The sequence below is a fragment of the Psammomys obesus genome, unplaced genomic scaffold (genome assembly GCF_907164565.1).
Source record: "Psammomys obesus unplaced genomic scaffold, mPsaObe1.curated_primary_1811, whole genome shotgun sequence".
Classification (NCBI taxonomy): domain Eukaryota; kingdom Metazoa; phylum Chordata; class Mammalia; order Rodentia; family Muridae; genus Psammomys; species Psammomys obesus.
In genome coordinates this window covers 10,427,977-10,444,735 of record NW_026592118.1, presented here as the reverse complement: position 1 = coordinate 10,444,735, position 16,759 = coordinate 10,427,977, and the positions used below count along the sequence as shown (strand labels likewise).

The 16,759-nt window shown below is 48.3% G+C and overlaps 1 protein-coding gene across 3 annotated transcripts in view; it reads left to right on the top strand.

Moving 5' to 3' along the window:
* Dpp6 (dipeptidyl peptidase like 6) overlaps positions 1-16,759 on the top strand; it is a 749,167-nt gene that overhangs the window by 659,613 nt on the left and 72,795 nt on the right. For all 3 annotated transcript variants that reach the window (XM_055612951.1, XM_055612949.1, XM_055612950.1), the window contains exons 9-10: positions 4,823-4,977; positions 8,009-8,106. In XM_055612951.1, coding sequence (XP_055468926.1) covers positions 4,823-4,977; positions 8,009-8,106 — 253 coding nt within the window. The remainder of the gene's footprint in view (positions 1-4,822; positions 4,978-8,008; positions 8,107-16,759) is intronic.

Here is a 16,759-nt window from a genome sequence, read left to right as displayed (position 1 = left end):
GTGTGTGTGTGTGTGTGTGTGTGTGTGTGTGTGTGTGTGTGTGTGTGTATGTGTGTGTCACATGTGTGTCTGTGTGTTTGGAGGCCCGAGAGCAACCCCTAATGCTGTTCTCTAAGTGTTACCCACCTTCTTTCTGACCCCTCATCACCAAGCAGGCTTCGCTGGCCAGCTGGCCAATGAGCCCCAGAGCTCTGCCTTCTCCACCTGCCCAGCCCTGGGAATACCTGTGTGTGCTGCCACCCCACCCCTTATTTTACCTATTTTTTTCTGGGGATAGGAACTATCCTGCGCCCACCCCACCCCTGACGTGTCACTCCTGAACCCAGTGCACACCAAGCTCTGACCCAGCTATTATAATTGGTACTCCAAAGATGCTCTTTCCTTTTTCTTTTCTTTTTTTTAATTATTATTTTTATGTTGATTACAGCTTATTTACTTTGTATTCCAACTGTAGCCCCCTTCTTCATTCCCTCCCAATCCCACTCTCCCTCCCTCATCTCCTCCCATGCCCCTCTCCAAGACCACTAATAGGGGAGGTCCTCCTCCCCTTCCCTTTGACCCTAGCCTATCAGGTCTCATCACAACTGGCTGCATTGTCTTCCTCTGTGGCCTGGCAAGTCTGCTCCCACCTCAGAGGGAGGTGATCAAGGAGCCAGCCACTGAGTTCATGTCAGAGACAGTCCCTGTTCCCATTACTAGGGAACTCACTTGGATACTGAGCTGCCATGGGCTACATCTGTGCAGGGGTTCTAGGTTTTCTCCATGCATGATCCTTGATTGGAGTATCAGTCTCAGAAAAGACCCCTGGACCTGGATTTTTTGGTTCTGTTGCTTTCCTTGTGGAGCCCATGTTCCCTCCAGGTCTTTCATCTCTTCCTTCTTTCATAAGAGTCCCTGTACTCTGCCCAAAGTTTGGTTATGAGTCTCAGCATCTGCTTTGATACACTGCTAGGTAGACTTTCAGAGCCCTCTGTGGTAGGCTCCTGTCCTGTTTCCTGTTTTCTCTTTCTTCCAATGTCGCGTTTGCCTTTCTGAGTGAGGACTGAGCATCTTACCCAGAGTCCTCCTTCTTGATTAGCTTCTTTAGGTGTACAGATTTTAGTATGTTTATCCTATAGTATATGGCTAATATCCACTTATAAGTGAGTATATACCATGTGTGTCACTTCTGGGATAGCTCACTCAGGATGATCTTTTCTAGGTCCCACCATTTGCCTGCAAATTTCATGATTTCCTTGTTTTTAATTGCTGAGAAGTATTCCATTGTGTAAATGTACCACAATTTCTGTATCCGTTCCTCAGTTCAGGCACATCTGGGTTGTTTCTAGATTCTGGGTATTACAAATAAAGCTGCTATGAACATGGTTGAGCAAATGTCCTTATTGTGTACTTGACCATCTTTTGGATATATGCCTAGGAGTGCTATAGCTAGATCTTGAGGAAGCACTATTCCTAATTGTCTGAGAAAGTGCCAGATTGATTTCCAAAGTGGTTGTACAAGTTTACATTCCCACCAGCATGTGTTGTCACTTGAGTTTTTGATCATAGCCATTCTGATGGGTGTAAGGTGAAATCTCAGGGTCATTTTGGTTTGCATTTCCCTGATGACTAAGGACGTTGAGCATTTCTTTAAGTGTTTCTCTACCATTCTATATTCCTCTACAGAGAATTCTCTGTTTAGCTCTGTACCTGTTTTTTTAATTGGATTACTTGATTTGTTTCTTTTTAACTTCTTGAGTTCTTGCTCTTTCCTTTTTCATGAACAATGCCTTCTTTGTCACACAGGTTCCCACATTAAATAGGCTGAACAAGTTAAAGGGTGAATTACCAATTTTTTATGAATTTTATTAGTTAAATGTGTTCTTTGGCAGTTTCATGTGTTAATAAAACTCGTTCTGTCTGTTTCCACCCCATCTTTTCTCCCTCCTACCTCTGTTGTAACTCCTTCCTCTCAAGAACTCCGTTTCCTGTTTTGTTTGTTTTGTTTTGTGACCGTGGCTGTAAATAGGACTGTCTGTGTGGTCACTGAGTATATTGAACTATATTGGAGGCCACTGGGCTTACCATTCGATGTGCAACTGACAAATGAAAGAAATGACTATCCCTTCCCCAGAGTACATCTGTTACCTATAGGTCAGCAGGAGGGTGGAGATTAGCCCTCTCCAGAATTGTTTCACAACATTCCCATTCTCTGAGCTAGAGTTCACTGCTCTCCAGCACCTGGTGACAGAACTGACAGAGACACCATCCTTTGTCCAGGTGTGACTGTCCTTGACTGTGCTGCTCAGGCTAAAGCAGTGTTTCCTACCAGGTTGAGGGCCACTCCCAAAGTGAGGTGTAAGCAAAGGTGTTGCAGGGGTGGGGGAAGATAAGGAGAAAGAGGAGGATGATCTGGTTTGCACAAGGCTGGCATCGTGTCATCCATAGGGAGGTTACTCTGGGCTCAGTAGGAAGAAGCAGAGGTGCCATCTCTCCAGGGCTTGCCTGTGAGGGTGCTTGTCTCTCCATTGGCTGTGTCTCTGCAGCAGCCAGCCATCTTTCTGCTGGGTTTGCCTGGGCTGGCTCTTAATAGATGTCCTGGAATAGAACCCAGCTGTGGGAAACCTCTGCTACCACTGCAGACTTCTGCCCTCCTCCTTCCATGCCCAGCTCTGCCCTGCTAGGTCACGGTAATTGCCAATAGGTCTCTTCCCCTCTGGCCCTGCAATGTATTGTGTTTAGAATGTGGCTGTGTTTCCCAGAGACCATCTGCAGGGACTCATTACTCACTGTGCCTTATGAGCATTCCTACAGATCAGGTGACTTCATAAAGTCATTTTTTAATCACCCCATTCCAAACTCACACCTCAAAATGAGTCCTTCTGCTGCTGAAGACCCAGAAAATTATAAGCTCTGGAGCCTGGCCTGGGCTTTCTTCCTCTTCACCTCTTCCTGAGCTGGCTCCCTACTCTCCAGAAACACAGAGCAGATTGGGGTGACAGTAGCCTGCTGAGTGGACCTCGCCTGTGACCTGAGTGGAGGGGTCATTACTTTAAAGATAATCTAAAAGACCTTCTTAACACTGTGAGTCTGTTTCTGTGCCAGAGAGGGTTCCAGGAGCTTCGGATTCCCAGATTCTGGCTTGTAACACTTGGGCAATATCTTCTCTGGATGCAAAGAACCAGGTGCACTGGAGCACACCTTTAATCCCAGCACTCGAGGAGGCAGAGGCAGATGGATCTCTGTGAGTTTGAGGCCAGCCTGGCCTACAAAGCAAGTCCAAGACAGCCAAGGCTACACAGAGAAACCCTGTCTCAGAAAAACAAACAAACAAGCAAGCAGCAAGCATAGTAGGGGCCAGGTGAGGGAGGGTGCACCTGTCATCCCCAGCACTTGAGAGCCAGAGGCAGGGGGATCACTAGTTTAGGATCAATCTGAATTATGTAGACACGGCCCTATCAGAAATAAAACAACTATAAACAAAAAGAAGTAGGGTTTTTCTTCCTGACCCTACAAAGTTTCTCTTTTAACTCTGTTGAGTAGTGATGCGTGTGTGTTAGAAAAATGTTGGCGACTTCTGAGTAGACTCCCATTCTATCTCTGTCCTTTCTAGGACAGGTCCATTTTGCTTTCTAGTGACACAGTGAAACTGAGATGGTTAAAGGCTGGGGCCATGCGTGCCCTGAGGACACCTCTTCCTTCCTCCTCTGCTGTAAAGGAGTGCATGCAGCTGCACAGCTCCCCACCTCCCACATGGATTCACCTGTTGTCTAAGGCTGGGCCTCCCCATAGCTTCCTCTCTCCCCTGGCCTGTCTTCATGAGCATGCCACAGTGGGGACTGCTTTCCTCTTATTGAGATGACAGTCTGCCTGGCTAGGGACATAGGTCAGTCAGTCAGTAAGAAAGGACCCGAGGTCAATCCATAGAATTTACATGTTAAAAAAAAATCCAAGTTAGCTGGGCGTGGTTTTATACATCTTTAAATACGGTGTTCAGGACAGAGGCAGGTGGGCTTTGTGAGCTGGAGGCCAGCCTGGTCTATATAGAGTTCAGGACAGGGATAGTGAGACCCTGTTTCAAATAAATCAATAGATAGATAGATAGATAGATAGATAGATAGATAGATAGATAGATAGATAGATAGGGTAAAACAAACAAAAAAGCCAAGTATGACATATGCTTACAGTCCCAGGGAGGTGGAGATAGGAAGATCCCCAGGGTTTGCTGGCTGGCTAGCCTTGCCTACTTGGTGAGCTCCAGGCCAATGAGAGACCCTGTTTCAAAATAGAAGGTGGACAGCATCCAATGAAGGACATGTGAGGTTCTCCTCTGACGTTCACACACACACATGCACGCACACACATAGTATATGCATACCTATACCTGTACACGCATTCGCACACGCACACACACTAATCCACAGCTGTATAACAGTCCAACTCTAAAGCACTCATTAGCAGAGACAGGGCTTGTAATATGTATCAGATATTACCAAAAAAGAGGAAATTGAATGAGATAATTAAAATCCAATGATTACCCAGTTAAGAAGAAAAAACAAAGTACTCCTTAGGCCCAGGGATCAAATTTGTAGAAGAGCCAGTTTCATGCAATCAGCCCGTGTTTGTCTGAGCTTTGGTTTCCCATATCAGATGCTTCTGAGCCCCGTGAGGGGAGCTGAGCTGAACAGAAGCTTGGTGGTGACAGCAGACACACGGGCTCAGGGTGTCAGTCATCCCTGGCTAGCTCCCAGGGGCATGCAACTCTGCCGCCCTGCTTCCCTGCCACCCCCTGCAGCCCCAGCACTAGCTTGTGCTCACCATTCTCTGCTTTGTTTTCCCACAGAGGAGATTCTGAAGAGCCACATCGCACATTGGTGGTCACCAGATGGCACAAGGCTCGCCTATGCCACCATCAACGACTCCCGGGTTCCCCTTATGGAGCTGCCAACCTACACAGGCTCTGTGTACCCCACGGTGAAGCCCTACCACTATCCGAAGGTAGGAAAACAACAGGCTCAGCCAAGCTTGCGTCATCCATGAGCTCACTCGCCCACTGGTTCCAAGTGTATAATCCAAGTATAATCAGACATCCTTGCCAGCGTCACCAAGAACACTCATTACGTCACATTAAAGTCCAGTCTTTGTTGAGGTGAATTTTAAGTAACTTATTATTGCCTAAGTTCCTCAGAAGCAAAATAAATGCATCGCCCTCACTCAGTGACTCTGGGTGACAAAAAGCCTGCACTTCTGGCTCCTTATAGGATGCCGCTTCTGGGAGGTTGAAAGGACTCCTCTCTGTCCCTGGTTCCTAGGCCTTGGAGAGACTACATGTCCATAGTTACTGCTGGGTCTGAGATCTTGTGTGCCCTAGTATCCGTATGTTGAGACCCCAAGGTGATGAGCCCTTGAGAGGTGATCAAGCCCTGAGTGAGGAGCCTTTGTGACTGGGCTTAGTGTCATATGAAGGGGACCCCAGAGCACTCTCTCTTCCATCCCGCCTACATGAGGAGGCAGTGTACAAGCTCCGTGTATGAGACCAGGCCCTCACCAGACAGAGTCAACAAGAACCTTGATCATGGACTCCCAGCTCTAAAGCTGTGAGGTTCACACCCCTGATCTTGGACATTTTGGTGTGGTTACCAAAGTAGACAAAGAAAGGCCTAAGCCAGTGGAACAGCAAGGATAGTCAGGAGGGTCCTCCAAACCCCAACTCGGCATCAGATCACAGCATCCAAGCACAAGGCAGGTACTGATGCAGAAAATTCCATGACCTCCTCACCTGGAAGGAGGCTGGCATCCAGGAACATGGACACAGCGGCTGAGGTGCACACAGCTGACTAACCTACTTCCCAATGGCATCACCAGACTGCTTTAAGGCCAGTGGACAAGCAGGCATGATGTTGTTACCACTGGGCCCCAGCCCTGCCTCTGGGGCACCATCCTGCCTTTGCCACAGGGTGGGGGAACAGAGGCCTCCCCACCCACCTGGCTGGTCTAAAAGTGAACAGTGCATGCTTCCACATGGTGAGAAACCCCTGGGCCTGCAGAAGACCCATAATGAGAATGAAGTAGACAGGATCAGCATGGTTCCCAAAACCATGAGCCAGAGGAAGCAAACGCTTAGTGAGATCATCTGCTGCAGCTGCCAAACAGAATATCCCAGACCTAGGCCACTTTGACCACAATACTGTCCTCTCAGCTCTGTGCCCTCACTGCCACAGTCATGTCCTCTCGGAGACTAGATGTCGGAAATTGCAATGTTGGTGAGCCAGATCCTGGGGAGGCTTCTCTTCCTTGTTGGCAGACTAATGTCTTCTCTTGAAGAAGACATCTATACAGGGTCTCAGATGTCCCAGGCTGGCCTGGAACTCTCTGTGTGGCTGAGGATGACCTTGAACCTTTGATCCTCTACCTTCTGTGTGCTGGGATTATAGGCACGCATACCTAGTTTACACAGTGCCAGAGATTGCCTAGCGTGTGTGCTAGGCAAGCACGCTACCAACTGAGCCACACCCCACATTTTGTAGCCATTACTTCTTCACAAGGCAGATGATGGGAGCTCTGATATCTTTCTTTCTTTATCAGGACACTAATGCCATCGTAGGACCCTGCCCACATGACCTTATCTAACCCTAATCACCACTCAAAGAGCACCCTTGCAAACACTACCCACCGAAGGCAAGAGCTCCGGCACAGGAATCTGGGCTAGCGTGCACTTGCCATTGACAGGATGTCTTTGCTCCTTTTTCCCATTGTAAAACAAAGTACAGAGTTAGCTGAACTCTGAGACTTAGGTCCACATCTCCCTAGCCCCTCTATACCTCCTAATATACACATCACACACACATACACAAAGAGAGAGACCTCAGCCATACACATATGCACCAATCAAACGTACATGCGCACACATAGACACATATACATATATCCTTATAAGTGTCCTTAAGTGACAACCTAAATTCTAATGGACTTCTTGATTTAGTAGTGAGCTCTGTGACACGTGCTCCCAATGAGGAATTAGAAAGTGTCATCTTGCTCAGGACTTGGGGTCCCGTATTTTAATAGAAATTCCACAGACTCTGACTGACAGAATTCTGGAGTTGGGTTACTGCCCTGTTCTCTCCCACTCCCAGTCAGAGCCCTCAAGTATACAGCCACCATCTTGTCACTTATTGGGGGACAGATTCCCTCTACCATAAATGAGCAGGGGGAGTGAGGACGTCAGGCCGGACCAGCCCTGGAGAGGCCACATCTTTCCCTGCCTCTTTCAGTCCAGAATTTGTTCTCCAGTAAAAGCAGATGCCTGAAACTGACCTGGGCCGTGGCTCCTTATTGAGCTGTGTGTTCCTGCCACCCGTGCATGCGCCACGCTCCTCTTCATGACCCTGCACCTGTCCCTGCACTCTTGCACAGTCGTCCTCCCTTTCGTGTGGCTTACCAAGTAGCCACCAACAATGGCAGACTTAGTGACCTCAATGGAACAGGAGGATGACAAGACTCCTAGTAAGGAAGATCTGGCCCAAATATCTCTCTGCCTTTTAAAACTTCTATGTATTAGGGTCAGAGAGAGCTCAGTTGGAGGCCTAGTGTTTGATCCTCATATAAAAAATCTGGGTGTGTCAGGACATACCTAGCAATCCTAGCACTGGGGAGGCAAAGTCAAAATCCCTGAGGCTTACTGGTAAGCCAGTTCCGGTGAACTCCAGACCAGTGACAGATGCTGTGTCATGAAAGGAAAGTGGATGGTACCTAAGGATGCATGACACCCAGTGTTGTCTTTTGGCCTCCAAACATGTGCAAACACACACATATATGTCACACACACACACTCATGCACACATGTGCACACACATGCGTCCACACACAGACATACAAACTGATGTGTCCTCAACATAAGTTATAGCCTTTAATGTCGGCCTCTACGGTGCCCAGAGATGAGTCTTGCAGAAGAGATGTTGCAAAGCCACGGTGAACTACAGGCCATTTCACTCATGCTGCTCCCTCACAGCTCTGTCCCCTCACTTTGCAGGCTGGCAGTGAAAACCCCAGCATCTCCCTCCACGTCATTGGCTTGAATGGACCCACCCACGACCTGGAGATGATGCCGCCTGATGACCCTCGCATGAGGTGGGTTTCTTGCACCATTGGGTTAGGAACAAATTCAAAAGAAAGCCATTAATGCGGTGTCCCCAGAATGGACTCTCTTGTAGTAATGGCTGACTTCCAAGCACTCTGTTCTTCCAGACTTCCATGCCGATGTGTGGCTCAATTTCCTGAGAAAATAAAGGGACAACACCAGGCAGCATATACTTGTCTCCCTTACCTTTATCAGTGTGGATAACCTACCTCATGAGAGGGGAATCCTCTTGAAAAGGATGTCTGGTCAGCCCCTGTCTCAGCAGGGTCATTCACACAGCAGACAGATCACCCATGGAGAAGCTGGTGTGAGAAAGTCCGAGAACCAGATTTCAGCGAGCAGCATCCCCTTTTCAGGATTTTAGAGGCCCTCTAGCTGAGCAGCTCCTGCCTGATGGGTCCAGCTCTGAGAAGGCCAGCCCTCCCAGTGGGTGGCAGCCATGTGATTTGGAGGGAACATGGAAAATCATGTTAGTAGATCGCTAACAACATTACTTTGTGTAGACTTTCTAGTTAAATCAGAGCAGCCAAATGGGATCCGTCTAAGTGACATGGTTTGAATATCCGCTTCGCCCTTAAAGTCAAACCGTCTGGACACTGGTACCATGCAGAGTCCAGTTCCGTAGCCACTGTGAGAACAGTGAGTGAGGAGGCGTGCAGTATCCCAGAGCCCACACATCTAAGACTCTGTCTATAAATGGAGCTGTTTGAGCCAAGAACACCCTGTTTAGAGACCCAGGAGGCACCCAGGCCAGATTTTGCCATATAGCTAGCTGGAACATGAAATCATGGGTCTTCAGTCGCTTACAAATCTCTACACTGTTAGAGGTTTCTGGCAGCTTCTGGAAGAGTCAGCTGCTCTGGCTCCTCCTGGAGAGGGCACTCCAGCACATGCTCACCCTCTGTTCTCCTCTTCCTGACGTTGCACCCCTCTTTTCCCTAGTGTGTGGTTTTCTTCACTCCCATGGTGAATTTCCCAGACAGCAGTGCTCCTTCGACATTAGTAGAATGAGCAAGCTGGACGTGAGGGAGTATGGCGGAACCCAGTAGACTTGTGCAGGGTCCTTGGGCACGATGGGGCAGGGGTTCTAGCACCCCTCCCCTTCAGAATCCCACTGAGGGCCTTTCAGCTCCTTTCTTCAATGGAACCTGATGTCATGGTGTCCCTGGGAGAAAAGGCAGTGAGACCAGGTTTGGAATGCCAGCGCTCTGCAAAGGGCTAGCCTCTTCCTCTCTCTTCCTACCCTAGACTGGTCTTATATTTTGCCAGACAGGATTAGATATAGCCAGCTGATTTCTCATAAACCTGGACTCAGGCAGCTTCCTAGGGTGGGACGCTGGTGACCCATCACCGGGGGTCACTCTGCGCGCACTGGATGAGGAAGACCAGTCAATTAGACTAGTATTTTATTTTTGCTGTGCTAAAACAGTTCAAGTTATTGCTCCCCATCTCTCCTGAAGATCCCTCTGTTTCATCATTTCCTTCTCGGCCAATCCCTGCCAAGCCTCCTGGGGCCTGGTCCAGCCAACATGCTGAATTAATATGGAAAGTCACCTGGAAAATTTCAGCCATCTGTTTGCGTTAATTGGGAGTCTCGTTTAGTCAATTTGGAGATGCTGTTTCCATAGGCTTGATTAGCTTCAAGGACAATGAGAAATTAGCTGCAGTCAGGGCTTGAAGTTTGAATGCTGGCTTTCGGGTCTGCCTGCTCTAATTTCTTAAACTAAATGCAATAACATGCTTGGAGAGCAACACAGATTTGTAACATGCACTTGCCACCTTCTGATTTCTCTCACCCTTCCTTGAGTGTTTATCCTAAAGATTTGTTTATTTTTTTATTCTGTATCTCTGAATGTTTTGCCCGCGTAGACCCATGTGCAGTGCATGGATTCAATGCCTGCAGAGGCTGCAAGAGGGAGTCAGATCCCCCAGGACTGCAATTACAGATGGTTGTGAGCTACCATGTGGGAGCTGGGACCCAAACTCAGGTCCTCTTCAAGAGCAGCAAGTACTCTCAGCCTCGGAGCCATCTCTCCAGCCCCACTAGACATTTCCCTAAGATGCACACAGACATGTCAGAATTCAGTCTTGCTGTGAGCATACAGTTAGTATTTATCTGCTGTTCAGCCTGGCACTAAAAATTTAGTAGGGAGTGAGCATGAGACCTACAGTGTGTATAGAGTGAAACACTCATCAGGCAGAGCCTCAGAAGCATGTAAACAACTGTGGGCCTGAGAAGGACCGTGAAGGCCACTTTCCTGAAGGTGACCATGTCACAGGCTAGACCAGAATTCCCCATCCTTGACACAAATGAAATCTTGGACTTCTGATTCTTGAGGGGATGCCTTGTGCATCACAGAGTCCTAGATCTGCCATGATTCCTCTCTCCACACCGCCATGCTGGAAGAGGTTTCCTGCATCAACAAAGCTCCAGCAGAGAAGCCCTGATATGAAACAAGGTTCCCGGTCAGCTGACTGGACTCAGTTCTGTGGTCTTGGGCATTTCCAGCCCCTCCTGCTTGTTCTCTCCTCTGTGAAATGGAGGCAAGTCATCACAGAAGTATGCAGTCTTGTGGGTAGCTGTGAAACTCTAGGTGATTCCAGGAGCACAGGCTTGGTCCATGCAGCCATCAGTCTCCTGGCTGGAAGTAGCCCCTGCAGGCCACATCTATCCCCTCAAGAGTCCTCCACTTGTCAAAGAAGTTCATGTTCACGTCACTAACTGCCTAACATCGCCACTGGGCATTGTCAATTAAGTGGTCAGATTATGATTCTCAAGTGAGATGCAGGACTTGTGTTGAAGATTTGTGTTAACTCCAGAGTTAACAAAGGATGCAAGGAAGTGTCCAAATGGGTCCAGATGGCATTTGAGAAGCTGAATATCTAGAAACAATTTGGCATTGAACTTACTGGGTTGCCGCTGGTCCAGCAGGCAGAGTCCAGAAGAACCCTCTGCAGTAGCAGAGTTGAAAGTTACCCAGACAGTCAAAAGCAGTTAACACAGGAAGGGGCGGTCCTCAGAAGTTCGCATGATCTCATTCACCTCTGCAGGAGGGCTGGATGAAGTCGCCAAACATTTCAAATTGGCATGTGAAACTGGACAGTCTTTAGTAAGCTGGAAGGCCCGATCCCCTTCCTGCACTCAGGCCCTGCAGCTTTCCCAGCCCAACCCACACTGCTCCCTCTTCACCTCAAATGGCTGGCTCACTGTCCTTGACTGTAGCAGGAAGCTGCTCCTCCCTACCCATCCTTCTCCTTGCCTACCAGCATCATCCCCAGGACCTGTCACTCTCCTGCTTCCCTAGCCGCTGAGCCTTCAAGCAGTAACTAGAGTGACATTTAAACCACAGCAGGTCATGAGGTCCTGCTCACAACATCTGTGGTCTTCTCCTCACAGACGGAAGGGATAGCTTCTCTAACAACTGAAGCACCCAGTCACTTAAAGCTGCCACTTGGCTGACGACTCCAGCACCCCCCCCCCACATTCCTTGCTAGGAATCTCTGTGCCCAGAAAGCCCTGTTTGAGAACTCAGGCTCACTGGTTCTCCCCTTCAGAACCAAAGGATCTGGAAGGCTGGCTTTTCTTTAATGGCTTGTTCCAGTTTTCTGCCCCACTGCAATGTAGGGTAGGTGAGGCAGGGGTGTACACACACACACACACACACACACACACACACACACGAGTCTGTACTACCATTCTGCAACAGGGAGTGGTATGTTATTTTAGTTCAGGACATATTTGCTGAGTTGAGTAAGTTAATTTAAATATTAGGACCAAAGTTATTATTTCCACAAAACTCTATAGAATTTTGAGGATAGATTTCTTCGTTTGTCCTTTCTGAGGATGGAGGTTAATCGTTAGACATTGGTGACGGCCTCCATCAAGGAAAAGTGAAATAAGGGGGCTGGAAAGATGGCTCCATGGTTAAGAGTGCTTGCTGCTCTTCCAAAGGACAAGGAGTTTGGCACCTTTTGGACATCTCACAACTGCCTGTGACTCCAGTTCGAGGGGACTCTGGTACCCTCTTCTGGTCTCCATAGGCATCCCCCCATACATGTGGCATACACATCCAGAGACACAAAAATAAAAATAAGTAAAACTTCAAATTTATATGGTGAAATAAGGCACTTGCCTTGTGCAGGGTGTAGAGGAGACTTTTAAAATGCCTTAAGGAGCAGTGAGCTGGGTCCTGGGGATGAAGACACTTGCAGCCAAACCTAAAGACCCAACTTCGATCCAGAACCAACTCACACAAGTTCATCTTCTGACCTCCATGCATGCACTGTGGCACTCATTCACACACAACAATTTTAAGAAATTTTAATGTCCTTGAAAATGTAGGAGGGGTGGCCAAGGGTCTTGGATGCACAAGCCTACTGTCAGCAGGCCGACATAGGGCAAAGGAAGATGGCAGACCCAGGGTTTTCCCCACACACGGCTGCTCTTTGCCTCTCCACGGCCTGGCTTCTCTGATATACTGTTAGCCCTGTAAAGCCTTCTACGTGCCCCCCATGCTCTCCCCTTTCTATGTGTCCTGTGCTATGTTAGACACTAAGGCACTCAATGTGAGTGTATAGTCCCCAGAGTTTTGACAGCATCCTGCCACGGGCTGTGAAGAGGTTGGGCAGGAGCCAAGTGTGAGAAAGAAAATGAGAGCAGAGTGAGAGGCTTGAGTGGAGGTGTTGGGAGCACCTCACAGACACGTCAGCAAACTGCCGATGCCAGAGGCCTCTTGGAAAATGTATGTTGAGGGGAACTGAGAAAGGCTCTGTGGGCCCACATAATTCACACAAACGCTCCAAACACATAAAATTAAATAGATCAATCCTTTAGAATGATAAAAATGTTTAAATGTGAATATGCATGTGGATCTGGATAAAAATAGAAATAAAGCTATTTATAGAGACCAGGATGTATTGTAGATACAAGTGTAGGGCCCTCGCTGTCTTCCTGTTTTCCCCTAGAGCCGTGTACAGATTGTGAATGCTCATGAGTGTGTATCTAGCACCCAGCCAGCCTACTGAACACAGGGCTTTGGTGTGCAACTATGTTTCCTGGGCAGCTGACTCTGTCAAGCCTTCTCTAGCGCCAGCTCCTCCTTCACACACAGTTCCCAAGATACAGCCTATGCCAAGACGTGTATGAAATTCAGCCTTCGTCCTTTCCAGTTTAGATACAGCGCCACACTGTGGCGGGTCCTGGCTACTCTGGATAAGAAGCTCTTGAGGAAGTGGCACAGTCATTCAGGGCTGGGGAGTGAGAAACCTTTCTCCTATAGATTCATTGCAAAGAATATCCCAGAATCACTGCCAACAGCAGGATAAGGCACCTTCACTAATTTAAAATGCCTGGCTCATAGGAACTGGAAACTGGAGTCTCAGAAGTCTGGTTAGATGTGTTTCAGGGGGAGGAACGGGAAAGTCTGATGCTTGCTGCTGTAACTCAGGTGTCACGAGGATGTTGTCAATCGCCAGTAGTGAAGGGTGAGCTCTTTGGCAACCCATGAATAGAGTGGCCATCGGCACAAAGTGGCGTTGACATCTGCGTGTGTCAGCAGCATTCTGGACAAGGTTCTTCCAGACCGTGTTACAAGGCTGGCGTGTCGGTTGATGCCAAGCACAAAGGGCTTAAGTGACAGCTAGTCTTCTCCCCTGAGCCATAGCTAGCACACCAGTACACTGGTTTGAGGACATCTGCAAGAGAACAGGACTTGACAGACTATGCCCCGCAGCGTGTTTCTAAACGCGCCTGCATGCGGTGAGGCACGGGGGAATAGATGTATGCCTGCTGTCTGCCAGGGCTTTGCTTCCCGTCCTCCTACCGCCTTTTCGTCTCGAGGCTCCTGATGTTTCTAGGGTTTCGAAAGGTTCCTTCCTCACTTCCCTTACATTTCCTCCCGGGACTTACAGGAACCTAAACCAGCAGTCACCCTCAATCTGTTACAGGGCCAGGCCTGGGTCTCTAGTGACAGAGTCCATTGCTACCTGAGCTCCTACCTGGCTCTCAGGTTTCTCAGGGAGCAGAGCTCCTTCCTCCGCACGGTCCCCTCAGATTCTCACAGTCAGGAGACATATTCAAAGTTCTCCTCAATGCCACCAGCAGAGACACTGAGGAGGTTTGAGAAGTAGAAATCAGGACCTACCAGTGTCCAGGACTTACTGGTCAGCAAGTCCTCTCTGTCTCCACGAAAGTGGCTGCAAAGCTTTGTCTTCTGAGCTGAGGCTCAAGGATCCCGCTGACTATCTTAGTACTATGAATTCTCTATCCTTGCTATGATGGATCCTGCCAGAGAGCAACCCAACATAGCTATGTCCTCCTCTTATGCCTGGTGGAGTGCTCCTAGGAATCCACAGCCTCTGAAGAGGGTGTTTGTAATCTGAGGGGCTAAGTCCGCCATAAGACTGTCTCAATGCAAAGTCACGCTGGAGTCCTCACATGAGGGGGACAAACAGTGTATGACCATCTCATGCAACTCAGGGAGCCAAAGATAACTCCGCTGGCTGACTCAGTCCTCACACGACCTGCTGGCTGATTCAGTGGTAAGAGCACTTACTTCTCTTCAAGAAGATCCAAGTTCAACCTCCAGCCCCCAAATGACAACTCACAACCATCTTTAATTCCAGTCCCAGGAGATCGGAAGCTCCTTTCTGGCCTCTGTGGGTAACCCACACATAGGACACACATACGTGCACACAGGCAAAACCCCTATACACATAAAATAAAGAGGTTTTAAGTGAAAGAAAGATCCTTGTGTAGGGAGATTACTCCAATCTTGGGAGTCAGTGAGCAAGTGACATCAAAAACAAGAAAGGTTTCTTCTGTAGGGCAAGGGCCTACAGAGGCCCAAGCATTATAAAGAAGTTGAGTGAGCAAAGGAAATGGCCCGTGGTCTTTGAGAAGGTCTGCAAGTGCTCGGTCACTGAAGTGAGCAGGCCCTGTTTTTCCATGCATGCATGGGCTGTGATAAGCAGGGCTGTATCCCCTATACTGAACAGAGGGTCTTGACAGAGTTGACACAACCTTAACAGAGGTAGTGAGCAGACAGTGTGAGCACCGAGTCAGCCACAGAGAAGCACTAACTTAAGATCGAATATGGAAGGCGTGCATTCAGTGGAAGGACCCCAGAAGGTCAGAATGAGCTACTTCCCAGTGGCAAGAACAGATATGGACAGGGTGGCATCAGGATGGAGCTAAGCAGAAGATCTGAGGTCATGGCCAAAGTTAAGAAATCTGAAAGCAGAGACAAAAGCCAGACACCAGACTTCTCCCTGCATCCTCACAGAGGGAGGATGTGAAGAGGCATATGAGTGGTCTTGACACCAAGAAGGAGTCTACAGGCTCTTAGAAGCCCAGCATGACCAAGAGAGCTCAGATGTTTCCTTGGCAACAAGATGGTGTCATGAAGCTGGTGCCAGGACAAGAATCAACAATGCCCCCTGAGGGAGGAACAGCCTTGCTAGGTCACAGAGGAGGACATGGCAGCCAGTCCTGGAGATATCTGATAAGCTAAGGTCAGCTGGAAGGGGAGGAGGACCTCCCTTAGCAGGGGACTTGGAAAGGGTCAGGGAGGAGATCAGGGAGGGAAGGTAGGGTTGGGAAGGAATGAGGGAGGGGGCTAGGGCTAGGATACAAAGTGATTAATATAAAAAAATAAAAATTAATAAAAAAGAAAAGAAAAGTAATAATAATAATAATAAACAATGCTCTCTCTGGGAGTTGTAGGGATCACTTCCTCTACCCATATGTTAGATGTCACTCTCTGTGGTCCTCATCTATGAAAGAAAGGACCTGAGTCCTTGTGACTGAGTCCATAGGGCCCAGAAATTCACCTGATATTTTAAAGACCCTACACTCAAGGGCTAACATTTTCTTTGGTGAGGCATTTTGTTGAAAGGGACAGCTGTGACCAGACATTCTTAGTCCCTCTGTATATCAGCCTGTGCTCCAGAAGAGAAAAGACAACCCTCAAATGAGCTTAACTCCACAGTATTATAAAGCTGCTGCTTACAAATAAAAGAGCTTGAGCAGAAGACCCCAGGAAGCTAGAGTTCTCATGACCTAGAACATCAGGGCTTCTGTTGTCATCTCAGTACTGAGCATAGGGGTAGGGGTATTCTAATTGGATTGCAAGGGCAGAGAGCCAGATGAAGCAAGCCACCAATAGACTGGGATATGGTGCTGATGGAGGACTGTGAGGAGGGAGCCACAGAAATCAATATCACCCCCTTTCCTCCCTTCCCCTTAACCTCTTGATGGTGCCCCTATAAGGAAATTAGAACCCCATCATGCCATTTTCCTTAGTTATATTAGTATTTAATTGGAGGCTTGCTTAAAGTTTCAGAGAGTTAGTCCATGATCCTCATGGTGGAAAAGGTGTCAGCAGCAAGCAGGCATGGCTCTGGAGCAGAAGCTGAGAGCTCACAGGTGTTGCAAAAGTTGTAAGCAGAGAAAGAAGAGACTGCCTGACATGGGCTTTTGAAGTAACAAAGCCCACCCTCATTGACATACCTCCTCCAACAAGACCTAATCCTTTCTAAACTGCCTGCCAACTAGAACCTAACATCCAAATATATGGGAATGTTCTCGTTCAAACCACTAACCATCCATACAGGTGAGCCCCCACACCAACACAGAGCAGAATG